The sequence below is a fragment of the Oreochromis aureus genome, linkage group 15 (assembly GCF_013358895.1).
Source record: "Oreochromis aureus strain Israel breed Guangdong linkage group 15, ZZ_aureus, whole genome shotgun sequence".
NCBI classification, from domain to species: domain Eukaryota; kingdom Metazoa; phylum Chordata; class Actinopteri; order Cichliformes; family Cichlidae; genus Oreochromis; species Oreochromis aureus.
The window spans coordinates 22703319-22716994 of record NC_052956.1 but is presented as its reverse complement, the minus strand read 5'-3'; the positions used below and the strand labels follow the sequence as shown (position 1 = coordinate 22716994).

Below are 13676 nucleotides of genomic sequence, written 5' to 3'. Positions count from 1 at the left end.
GACAATCACATCAAAAAATAGAGAAATAATAGTGGTCTTCATCCTCAAATGTACATCAGACAAAACTTTCTGCATGAAACAGAATAAAGACACTTTCAGGCCCCACTAGAATGGCTGTGACTGTGTGATAGACAATTGGCTTTTGAGCTTGTCATGGCCACCTCAGTACAGAAAGTCATTCTCAAAGTGATTAATCTAAAAGGACGATGTGTTTTTGAGATAGAATGCATTTGCATGGATATACATGGATTTTGGGGGGTCCTCATCCTGGCTTGTGTCTTTAAGTCAAAGGATGAATCAGCTGCCAGTGTCACAGCCTTTTAAGTTCCAGAGCAGAAAAATAGTCCAAGAAAAGGCCGTGGGTGGCAACAGGTGGTTTATTTCAGAACGCACTTCCAACTTGATTCTTTAAAAATATATGGTGTTTATTTCGTGGTAAAATATAAACCAAAAATCACCCAATAATTTCTTACAACCTAGACATAAACCAAAGTTAACTTAATGTGATTTCACAAGTTCAAAAATTAGTCAAAAAATCATTTTAAACCCTCCCATCCTCCCACCTGACATTTGGCAAACAAAACACAAAACATTTCCACCACAGCCCCACAGTGTGCTCTTAATCCCTTAATTAATGGGAGGGTCCAAAAGTTACCAAACTAATCACTTTTTCAAAATTTTTCCGAAAGTAACATTAATTACAGATTTACATAGCAAAACTAGGTAAGTATATTCTTACTGTTTATAAGAAAAAACAAAAATGAATACAAATTACGATTCATAAAAATTTAAGAAGAAAATGGCCACAACAGCCAGTCTGTGGGATTCAGAGATTGGCAGGGCTATATTTCATGGCTCAATGTCTATAAAGACTTCACATTTTCTCCAGAGTAATCTGCTTGATAATCGAGAAATACACTTTTAAAAAACACTAATGTATTTTACATGTAGGTTTTTCCAACATACAGTAATAGAAAACATTTTAATATACATTTTTATGAAAAAAGAGCGATATATCCTCATTGAACCATGATCTGTTTGAGTTGAAATGGTTAGTAGTGGAATTAATAATGAGATATAAACAATGTTTATTGGAATCTTTTGGTTTCTGACACTTTTGGGTAATTAAACATGCCCTGGTTCATCACTGCTGTACCTGAAAAACAAACAACAACAGTGTCCAGAATGATATTATGGACCTTGACCTGAAAGGCGGCATCAGGTTGAGGGTACTGAGTCGTCTTCTAAGAGCTCTTGTGGCATTCTTTTCTTTTTTCAGTGGTAAACAGTGGAGACAGTGGTAACAACAGCAGGCTACGGACAATTTTAAGCTTTGATTCATTTTGGGGGTACTGAAGCACCCCCAAAAATGGGCTAAAATCGCCCCTGGCGGAACAACTGAGCTGTAGGTGCTTTTTTACACTGTGCAATATTTGCAATATTTGTTTTTTGTTTTGTTTTGTTTTTTCTTATATTCGACTGTGCAATAATCACTGTGCAATATACTCACTCAAATGAGCAATCCTAATTATCCATATTGTATATTCTGCATCTATATATGTGTATATGTGTATATATGGTGTATTTATGCTTATATCCTTACTCTCATTCCCCTTATTGTATCTGTAACATGCAACTTCTTTCGGTGCTTTGCTACTGGAAACTGAATTTCCCGGAGGAACCCACCCGAGAGATTAATAAAGTTTCATCTAATCTATTCTAATTTTGGGAACATCAGAATAGCATTGTTGCATTTTGCAGAGGCATGATCTTCAACATGAAGCTTTAGGATGGTCAAGAGATGACGTGAGCACATTAACAGAAACTGAATGCACTTTAACCTACCTTAAATATTATTCGTTTCATTGTTTAAGATAGTGGATCAAATGTAATGATCCAGAGTTTGCAATTGTCTCTCCTTCTCTTTTACAATCCTTGCCAATTGCACATGTTAATTCATAGTTTCTGATGCTTATACAGTGATTGATTTTTGACTTTTGATTTAAATCAGTAACTTTTGCAACTTGACATCTAATATATTGCAGGGTCATATTTTCATTACAGTGTGAGCAAAAACTGAGGCTTCTCATCATAATATTTGGGATGTGTATGGGATTGTTTTTACATTTTTTAAAAACTTTTTTAATACTTGGAGATGCGTAATTAAACTGCTCATTGAGTCCCATATATGTTGAAGAAGGAGGTCTTCACCAGCCTACATTGAGGCAATTTCCCAGTAAGTGAACCAAACTCCCATTGTGTGAGGTCTGTGAAGTCTCAGAACTCACAATCAGAGTGTTTAATGATTCCTTAGAAGAATCAGTCTCTTTGGTCCAAAGGGCACAGATTGTCTTTTTTTCCACTCTGTAAAACTCCTTCTTGTTGTTCTTTTTTGAGACGTTCCTGGTAAATATTTGTCTTAAATTGTTTTATCTTTATTCAGTATCTGCAGTTTGAATCAATTGTCAAAATTGCTGAAATCAAGAAAAGTGCATTTACACTCATAAACGTGTATGTATCAGAAAACAGACAAAGAAAAAAAAACCTGGGAACATAACACGAACTACTGTATAATCCAGCAAACTCATGATACACACCCTCAGCAGCCATGTTATTAGGTATGTCAGTTCAACTGTTAGTTAATGCAATTATCGAATTAACCAACCACATGTTAGTACAGTATAAAACAATTTGGTGTCTAAGTTTCACTTTTAGTTGGTGACGTTCCTCTTTCATACATATTTGAAAAAAATTGAAGTAATTTGATTGAAAACAATGTAATGCATGACATTATTCAGTAAAGTGAGACAGCTAGAGTTCTGACAGACAACAGTACAAACTGTTTTTATGAAATGATTCAAATGAGAAATGCATCAGCTCAGAAACAAATATCGTTATTAGTGAAGTATGAGTAGAAATGATAGAAGTGTGCACAAAAACAATGACAAAGGCTAACATGAGTGGGGAAATGTGTTACTGATTTGAGAAGTGTATTAAGACGGGTGAGAATTGTACCAAAGTGACAAAGACTAATAAATGGAGCGTAAAATTATTTCCAAATTCACTTCATAAGGAAATTGCATACTATACAATCTATTAGTTTAGCAAAGGAAATACAAGTATGCTGTATAGTGCAGACTAGAACCTGGAGCACCACACCTGCTGCAGCATCAGGAGTTGTGCCTTTGAGTCTGTCTCTCTCTCTCTCTCTCTTCAACCCCCCTGCCAGACATTAAGCAATTATTTCACCACTGCAAAGGTCACAGACTAGTGTGCTAGCTGTGGTTTATATACAGCGTCCTTGCCTTTTGACAATGCCAAAAGTTTACTTTAGCTGAGAATTTTCAGGACATGCCTGTTTCAGTTCAAATAACACATTTTTGATATTTTCTTTTAAGGTCATGGGGATAATAGATGCTGTTTTTATTCAGTTGAAAAACTCTTCTTAGTTGGGGTTGTGACAGCGCTCCTGCTCATCTTCAATCTTCAGTTCCCAAAGAAATGGAAAGGAGCCTCCAAGATCCAGAGCAATTCCTTTGGTTGGGAATCTACTGCAGGTGGACCTGCAAAAAGGTTTTTTTGGTCAAGTTTTAGGTGTTTTCTAGAACACAAAAACAACAAAACTGCACAAGCAAACATGGACACTGTGACCTGGCACAAAGTGGAGGGTAACAAAGAGATTGAGAACAAAATGGCAATGACCTTTTCCCTTTGCTCTAAACACAAATACTGAGGAAAAAGCAGTTTTACAACAAGCTAAAATTTAAAAGCCACCTCATGTATTTCAGTCAATCACCACTAGACCATAAAATGCCAGAAATGATTTATAATTTCCAAAGTAGTTAAACTAACACAAAGTTAAACTTTGTGTGGTGATTGAGTGAATCATCACCTCTTGACTCTTCATCAGAGCCAGAGCCTCTGTCTCTCTTCTTTCCTACAGAACCACCACTTTTTCAGTCCCAGATAAATGGCAGTGAAAACTGACCAATATTTCTTGAATAGCTGAAAAATATGTTAATATTTTTGCTCAAATCAAGAAAACATGAAACTTGAAAAAGAAAAAAAGTTAGAAAACCTAAACTGCTAGATCACAGCAACTAGGATCGCATACAGTCGTTTCTCAGGATGTCTACATGACTGTTATTTTATAGTATGTTATATTTCAGTCCTTATCTTTTCTCTCTTCTTTTTCCATATGGCTGCTCTCTGGTTAGAGAGCCAATTGTATTCTCTCAGAGGTCTCTTCTTCTTAGATAAGATGAGATAAGATAAGACTTTATTGATCCGACGGTGGGGAAATTTGCGTGTTACCACAGCTCAGGCACATATAGCAGAAGAATACAAAGACTATACCACGAATATAAAGTCAAGAAATACAAAATAAATAAGAGAATACAATATACAATACAAATCTCAATTTTAGAGTCATTTTAATGAGCTGCTTCAGTTTTGTAACCTTTAAACATTTAATACCACTGCCTTTGTTACAAGTACATTAACATGACCCAATTTTGATCAAACTAATTTGGATTCAGCCACTAAAACTAATTACTAATGTTTCGTTCTGCAGTGCAAGTAAATGTCTAGAACCTGCTTTTTCATAAAATAGGAAATATTAGCATTAAAGTGTCATTTTGATTAAAGAGCTTGCACATACAAGTGGATTAAGCATTACAGAAGCATAAAAATGATTTTGGTAATTACCAATACTGGGTTTTGTGTCTCCTTCCCCATTCAAACCAGGGATCTTTTGCATCTTAGGAAAATGTTAACCAGTAAACCACTTGTTGTTGTTGTTGTTTTTGTCATTATTATTGAAACTAAAATGCAAAAAATCTCAGTCAGTTTTCATATCCAGGAAAATCAATACTGGAGCATGTTAGATTTTTTTTCTACACTTCAATTCTACCTTCTTACTGGGAGCACTTGTGGTCCTCCTGCTCATTCTTTTCGCTTCCTTATTTAGTTTCAGTACACAGATGCCTCTGGGACCCAGACCACTTCCCTTGCTAGGGAACCTGCTGCACTTAGACCTGAAAAGACCTTACTACACATTACTGGAGGTGAAAAGGTTACTGGACTTCGTTTCTGTTTTGTAGACTCAGCTCTCCAGGTACTGTTTCACCATTCTTTGATATGCATAAATAAAAAAATTTTTCCTGCTCATAGTTATCCAGGAAATATGGATCAGTCTTCGGATCAGTATTTGGGACCAAAAAAAGTGGTGATTCTGGCAGGATACAAGACGGTGAAGGAGGCACTTGTTGACTATGATGAAGTGTTTGGAGACAGAACTTCATTGAAGGTTTTGGATGATTATAGCCAAGGACATGGTAATAGAGAATTTCACCAGATTGTTCTCATATTTTTTGCATCCATCATCCTTACACTGTGTGGAAGTTAAACTACTTTTTAAACACTTTGTCTCAGGGCTCTTGTGGTCCAACGGTGAAACCTGGAAGGAAATGAGGCGCTTTGCACTGACTAATCTGAGAGACGTTGGGATGGGCAAGAGAGCATGTGAGGACAAAATAATTGAGGAATGTCAACACCTGATTGACATTTTTGAGAATTTTAAAGGTAAAGTTGGTTGAAATTGAGATTAACAATACATGAACTGGAATTTTACGTGTATTTAACTTTTTTTCCCCCTTTTTCCCTTTCCACAGGAGAAGCTTTTGATACAACCCATCCAATTAACTGTGCAGTCTCTAATATTACCTGCTCCATTGTCTATGGCAGCAGATTTGAATATAATGATCCTGAATTTACATCGATGATAGATCGAGTGAATAGAAATGCTAAAATTCTGAGCTCTCCTTCAATACAGGTATTAACTTTGTGATGCTTGTGCACCAACTGATGATATGAAAATTCTAAATTAAGAGTTAATAACTTCTTTTTTAGGGAAGCTGAGTTGAGATTCTAAGCCACACACAGGCCTCATTACTGCCAGACCTGATGAATCAAAAATCAAATATGCCAAAAAATAATCCCAAATACTTTTTCACACCACTGTACTATCATTTTATGTACTTTAAAATCTCTCTGGATAAAAGAGAAAAGGACTACATACTAACGTATCAAGTTTGACAGCTGTACGACATGTTTCCATCACTCTTCAAGTGGACTGCTGATAGGAAGGAATTCTGCAAACTGACTGTTGCCAGTATGAAACAAAACAGAGCCATCTTCAGTCGTTTAAAAGAGACTCTGAATCCACAGGTCTGCAGAGGCTTTGTGGACGCCTTTCTGGTCCGGAAGCAAAATCTGGAGGTTAGCATTGCCATCACCATTCAAATTGGTTTTGTTGAGTAATTAATTGAAGCAAAAGATCAACCTGTAAATAACCCAAAATGCAGAAGCACTCTGTGACAAGCTAAGTACACTTTTATTGCTTCCATAGGAATTAAAAGGATAAGTAGACACCAGATGCTAATAATAAGAACACTTAATTAATTGATCATCATCAAGTGTGACTCCCTCTATAAAAGCAGGTTTGTTAGTTTGCTGCTTCATTCAGGTGTGTCTGCCTGTTTACACAATCCCAAGGATGAAAAGCAACAGCAATCATTTTAGAACAAAAAGAAAACGTTGCTGCCCATTAATCTGGTTAATGGGTTAGAAGGCCATATCTAAACAATTCAAAGTCCATCATTCTACAGTGATAAAGAATATTCACACATCAAAAAACAAGACGACTGCCAATCACAAGCGGACATCCCAGGAAATTCACCCCAAGATCAGATTGTGTAATGTTCAGACAGACTGTGTGTGTGGGTGTGGGGGGGTGTGTGTGTGTGGGTGTGTCATAAACCCGCAAAACTAAAGAAGAATGGGCCGATGTGAGAGGATGATCAAGTCCTACACTCCAACAGTTACTTAGTTCTCCAACAGTTACTTAGTTTTTCAGATACTGCTTCTGCATTTTAGATTTTGTTAAAATATTAATGGTGCAAAATGCAATGAATTGTTGTTCAGTTTAAGTTGAATTATGAAATATTTAAATGTAAGAACCTGGTGGATTTAAAAAAATAAATAAATTATATCCTGTTATTTAAGACCTTACTTGTATACATTAATGATACCATGACTGTATAGATTACTATACCTACCATGCATGAAAGATTAACTTCTTGTTGTGCTTCTGGTCCACCAAACTTACCTGTTACCTTGAAGAGTTTAACAATAGTTTCTGCAGTGTTTTTTGTTTGTTTGTTTGTTTTTGGTATGTAAAACCAGCATTTGCCCCTTTTGTTTTCTGCATCTAAATCCCGTTCAGACTATCAGACTAAGTAACTTTATCGTTAAATGTACATGTCTGTAGGAATCTGGGATTACCAACAGTCACTTCCATGATGATAACCTGATGATAACAGTCATGAATCTGTTTGCTGCCGGCACTGAGACAACATCAACAACACTGAGATGGGCACTTCTGCTTATGGCCAAGTATCCAAAGATAGAGGGTGAGGGTCCACAATGTGAATACATTAAGACCATCAAAAACAGGAAATGACCCTCATGCATTTATTGAGTATAGTGGAATCTTGTAGTTAGTCTAACAGGGATGAAATGTGTCCACTGTGCTTTTTTTATGCTCCAGATGAGGTCCAGGAGGAGCTGAGGAGGGTCATAGGAGACCGACAGGTGCAGGTTGCTGACAGGAAAAACCCACAGTGGACCCACGTCCTCATTTTAGGCTTGGGGGGGGGAGATATCTGTACAACACTAAAACGTTTTTGCACCTGTGTGTGTGTGGAGTGAAGCTGTGGAAAAGACTAAGTGAAGAACTGAAGCAATGTCCCAGCATGACTCAGTTTTAAAGGCGGTTCAAAAATATGTTTTTTGCAAAGTACAGGGAGGAGGTAGGGCTCTAATTGCCTAATTGCCTATTATTGCCTATTTTCACAATACCGTGGTGTATATATGTGTGTGGGTTCAGAAGTAAGTCTGTAGAAGTGTGTGTGTATATATGTGTATATATGTATATATGTGTGTGTGTGTGTGTGTGTGTATATACATATATATATATAGATAGATAGATAGATAGATAGATAGATAGATAGATAGATAGATAGATAGATAGATAGATAGATAGATAGATAGATAGATAGATAGATATAAGAAAATTGTTAATCTTTTGAGGTGTTGTTAATGGAATATCATTTACAAAAGATAAATAAAAACAAGAACTACATGTAACGTAATGTAATTCTAATGAAGAATTTATGTTGGGCAGGGCATAAGCAGGAAGAAAAAGTGTAGATTATTAATTACTAAATATAAAAATATTTATAAAATATATCAAATATAAATAAATTAGTCGAAAGGGGGTGGCATTAAATAATGCTTCTTCGTACTCCTTTTTGAAAATGTAAGTTACTTATAATTATTGTTGCTTTGTTTTCCTTTTGTTCTGCTTTATTTGTTTGTCTTTTTTTTCTGTGTTGTTGTTTTTGTACTATTTTAACATGCTCAAAATAGAGATTCAATACAATACAAATACAGAGTGTGATTAAAGTGGTGGCTGGATTCTTTCACATTTTGAGAGAAGCCAGTCGAGTGTAATAACAAATTAAATGCATGTTGAGGCTGTCATTTTTAGCATCTACATGGATGTTAAAATGATCCAAATATATTTATTTTATCTGAGCTGGACACTAAGTCAGATAAAAGGTCTGAGAAATCAGACAGAAATGACTACAAATAAGACTGGTTTTGGCACTTAGAGGATTCTAATAGTTAGTATGACTCCCTATGAGTGGGTGTTGATTCATTTAAACTAACATAATCATCCTACTGTAACCAGGTTTCTGCTAATTGATTTGTTGGTCAATTATTAACTCATGTACTGAGAGAGACTTGGAAGAGAGAGACCTAATGTTTAACAATCCACATTTCACTATTTTACTCTTTGGTGCAGATGTGGATACAGTATTGTTCTTTCTTTGTGATTTTTTTTTTATGTCCTTCCATAATGGACCCTGCATGGTATTCAGATAGAGGAAATGGCTGACATCCAGAAATCCTACCAGTGGCTGGACAAAGCCGGACTGAAAGACAGCCCAGAGGCACTACTCATGGCAGCACAGGAACAAGCTCAGAGCACAAGATCCATAGAGGCTGGGGTCTATCACACCAGGCAAGAGCCCAGCTGCAGGCTGTGTAAAGATGCCCCTGAGACAATCCAGCAGATAAGATGCTTGCAGGCAGGGCATACATGGAACGCCATAACCAAGTGGCCGGCATAGTATACAGAAACATCTGTGCCAAGTATGGCCTGGAAGTCCCGAGGTCAAAATGGGAGATGCCCCCTAGGATGGTGGAGAATGACCGAGCTAAGATCCTGTAGGACTTCCGGATACAGACGAACATAATGGTGGTGGCTAACCAACCGGACATAGTGGTGGTTTAAAAAGATGGCCGTAGTAATAGATGTAGCGGTCCCAAATAAGAGCAACATCAGGAAGAAGGAACACAAGAAGCCTGAGAAATACCAAGGGCTCAGAGAAGAGCTCGAGCAAATGTGGAGGGTGAAGATAACAGTGGTCCCAGTGGTAATCAGAGCTCTAGGTGCGGTGACTCCCAAGCTAGGCGAGTGGCTCCTGGAGATCCCGGGAACAACATCGGTGATCTCTGTCCAGAAGAGCGCAGCCCTAGGATCAGCCACAACTCTCAAGCTCGAGAGGGCGAGAGGATAGATAGAACTGTCCTCTTAAGTTAGCATGGCAACCCTGAATCTTAATCCTAAAATCTACCAAAAATTAAAATTATTTAAATCAATTTAAAAGTTTTTAATACATATACTCACTTCTGTCAAAAAAAATTATTCTGACATCCAAGTAGACATTTTTATTCTGTGTTTAATTTATTTTGTTGGTTTGTAATGTTTTTTACAGACCAAAGTATCAACTGCAGCGTTAATGATTTACTATTTCTTTCATTGAGGACCTTTGCTCTGTTACTGCCACACCTTGTATTATATGCTGCACAGTATAGGACTGGAATTTGGCAGACAACGCAAAAAGCATTAAATCTCTGGGTACAAAGAATTCATAGCAGAGAATTTGTTTCACAGCCATGGGGATATCAGAGGTTTTTCTCCAGTCCCTCAGTTCTGCTTTCTTGTTGGGGGCACTGACAGTTATCCTTCTCATCTATTTTATCTTCACTCCAAGCTTCAATTCTCAAAAAAAACAAAAGGGTCCTCCAGGACCCAGACCACTTCCTGTGCTGGGGAACCTGCTGCAGTTGGACCTGAAAGGACCTTACAAAACATTGCTGGAGGTGAGGAAGTAATTGAACTATGTTGCAGATACAGTTCTCCAGGCAGTTTTCTACCTTTGGTTTCTTTGGTGTGTGTGAAAATATGAACATATTCTGTTCTTAGTTATCCAAGAAATATGGATCAGTCTTCACGGTATATCTGGGACCTAAAAAGGTGGTGGTCCTAGCAGGATACAAGACAGTGAAGGAAGCACTTGTTGACTATGATGATGTGTTTGGAGACAGAAGTCCAACGAAAATTGTGCATGAATTAACCAAAGGGCATGGTAAAGGAATAATATTTTTTCTTAAAATCTTTTAGCTTTTTTTCTATTTTGGTACTGTCAAACTAAAATATGACCACTCTCAGGAGTTTTGTGGTCCAATGGTGACTCATGGAGAGAAATGAGACGCTTTGCATTGACTAAACTGAGAGACTTTGGAATGGGCAAGAGAGCATGTGAGGACAAAATAATTGAGGAATGTCAACATCTCATTGAAGTATTTAAGAAATTTAAAGGTAAAAGAAATGATCACATTTGTTTGAACTGAACTGAATTAATGGTCCAGTTACTTACACTGACTGTCTGTGTTTGTTTTGGTACAGGAGAAGCTTTTGATACAACCCAAGCAATTAACTGTGCAGTCTCTAATATTATCTGCTCCATCGTCTATGGCAGCAGATTTGAATATAATGATCCAGAGTTTACATCTCTGGTAGATCGAACAAACAGAATTGTCCGACTTGGTGGAAGTCGCTCAATACAGGTATTGATTCCTACTTTGTGAGACTTATGGAGTGACTGATTGTTTTAAGGTACAACTCAATAACCTTTGTAAATGAAAAATGGCAATTTATGTACATTTATGTATATTTAATGATTCACAGATGTATGAAATGTTTCCATCAATCCTGAAGTGGACTGCTGATAGGAAGGAAGGTTTCAAACTGGCTGCTGCCAATAAAATGCAAAACCTTGCCTTCTTCAGTCGCTTAAAAGAGACTCTGAACCCACAGATGTGCAGAGGCTTTGTGGACGCCTTTCTGGTCCGCAAACAAAATCTGGAGGTTTGACTTTCTATTATCTTTCAACTTTGTGTTCAGGAATAAATAACTTAAGCTGATGGTGAAACTGTGCCTTATCCTGCTCAGCTATGGTTAAGACAAAACAACTGTGTTGCATCCTAATACCTTTCTCACCCAGCAGATGTATACGAACACTATTGATCATTTGTAATTGTGGTTCTGGTTTATGTTACATCCTCATTACTGTTTGGTGCCTTGACACTTCTTTTTCTACTGTGCAACCCCCATCCAACTTTGGGATTAATTGAGTGACTTTGCTGTTAAATGTCTATGTGCAGGAATCTGGGATTACCAACAGTCACTTCCATGATGATAACCTTTTGATAACAGTCATGAATCTGTTTGCTGCCGGCACTGAGACAACATCAACTACATTGAGATGGGGACTTCTGCTTATGGCCAAGTATCCAAAGATACAAAGTGAGGAGCTCAAATAATCCACAATTTAAATACACTTTTACTGGAAATCAAAGGACACATGTCACAAGAGCAATATCACAATAATAGTACATTTATTAAATATACTGGAGTGTTATCGTCAGTGTAACACAAAAGTAATGTGTCCACTGTTCTCTTTATACTCCAGATGATAGTCCAGGTGATTCTAATAGGGATGAAATTCAATTATTGTTACTTTCATACTCCAGATGAGGTCCAGGAGGAGCTGAGGAGGGTCATAGGAGACCGACAGGTGCAGGTTGCTGACAGGAAAAACTTGCCCTTCACTGACGCCGTCATCCATGAGATACAGAGACTGAGCAGTATCGTCCCCACTGCACTCCCTCACAAAACCACCCGAGATGTAACTTTTCAGGGTCACTTTATCGAGAAGGTAAGACTCATTGTTATCTATTCGATTCTACTCGGCACCAAGCCAACATGTTTTGAGATAATGTAACTACATCCTGGATCGTCCTGTGTCAACTTTGAGTTGAAGTGCAAAAGTTCTAAAGATACGAAAAACCTAAATGCAGACAGAAAAAGTACGCATGAGTGGGAACAGTTGTTATCAGTTTACTGATTGCACAAAACAGAAGCTTGCTGGCATGTTGGATGGGCAATCACAGGAATAGAGGAAAGTTTGAAACTGAATCCAAATCAAAAGTATGTGCTGTTTTTGTGTTCTCTTCTTAGTATGTTTTGTACCTTGTGCATGTCTGAAATCAGCTGTTATCTGCAGGGAACCACAGTGTTTCCTCTCTTGACATCTGTCCTGCATGATCCAAATGAGTGGGAGAGGCCACACAGCTTTTTTCCTGCTCATTTCTTGGACAAAGAGAAAAAGTTTGTCAAGCGAGATGCCTTCATTCCATTTTCTGCAGGTTTGTGAGTTCAGCCATTACCACTGAGGTACATCTCTTCACAGGACAGTTGATTATTGTTCGTCTCTTGCAGGTCGCAGGATTTGCCTCGGAGAGAGCCTGGCCAGGATGGAGCTCTTCCTCTTCTTCACCACCCTCCTGCAGCATTTTCGTTTCACTCCTCCACCTGGAGTTTCAGAAGAAGAATTAGATCTGACTCCAGTTGTGAGCATTACTCTCAGCCCTTCGATTCACAAATTATGTGCTGTTTCGCAAATGTGAGGAAGAGATGGTCTTAAAAAGCTTTTGTTGCCCTGCGAAAATAAATCAGCCTAATTTTTGTCAGAATATTACCTTTTCTCCTGTTGTTTCCTTTATTTCAGAGTCACTGATTTACAAAATGTTTAGTTCATTTGTTCCTTTAGTTTCAAGGTAATTTTATTAGCCCAGTCTCATGTAGGTAAAGATGTCATATCTGCGTGTTGGCTTTAGAATAGTCTCTGAATAGCTGTCTGTAAAGTTTTGATTGACAATAAAGGCAGAATGTTTTGATTACTTAAAAATGCTACACCAGCACATGTATCACTCTCTCACTTGCTCTTAAAGATGTAACATGTTAAACATGTTTCTCCACAATAAAGATCAAATGCTGCACTAGTGCATGTCATACTCATTACTGCATCTCTAGAGAGAGGACTCCTTCAGTTTCTTAGTAAGTACTCCCATGCCACGCCCCCTGGTGGTTGTAGTTTACTGATGGGTTGACAAAACATCACTGTTACCATTGTTGGTTCAGCCGTGTGAGAGAGAAGGAGAATGTCTGAAATCGATTGAAATCTATCGAGGTTTATTTGTCTCAATGATTTGTTTCTTCATTATTTTTTGGGATAATTGAGGACATAAAATGGTTTCCAGACTCTTTGGGCCAAGCTTGGGCCAAAAAAAAAGGGGCAGAGTCAGCTTTTCCTACTGAGGCGGCTCAGGTCCTTCAATGTTGGTAGGAAAATGCTGACCAT

At 37.7% G+C, this 13676-nt stretch overlaps 1 protein-coding gene across 1 annotated transcript; it reads left to right on the top strand.

Moving 5' to 3' along the window:
- The first annotated feature begins 9863 nt into the window (after positions 1–9863).
- Positions 9864–13320, top strand: LOC116329551 (cytochrome P450 2K1-like). The gene is made up of 9 exons (XM_031751595.2): positions 9864–10293; positions 10397–10559; positions 10643–10792; positions 10880–11040; positions 11162–11341; positions 11638–11779; positions 12007–12191; positions 12540–12681; positions 12755–13320. Exons 1-9 carry the CDS (start codon positions 10087–10089, stop codon positions 12940–12942), a joined length of 1518 nt encoding a protein of 505 aa, XP_031607455.2. The 5' UTR covers positions 9864–10086; the 3' UTR covers positions 12943–13320.
- Positions 13321–13676: the final 356 nt, after the last annotated feature.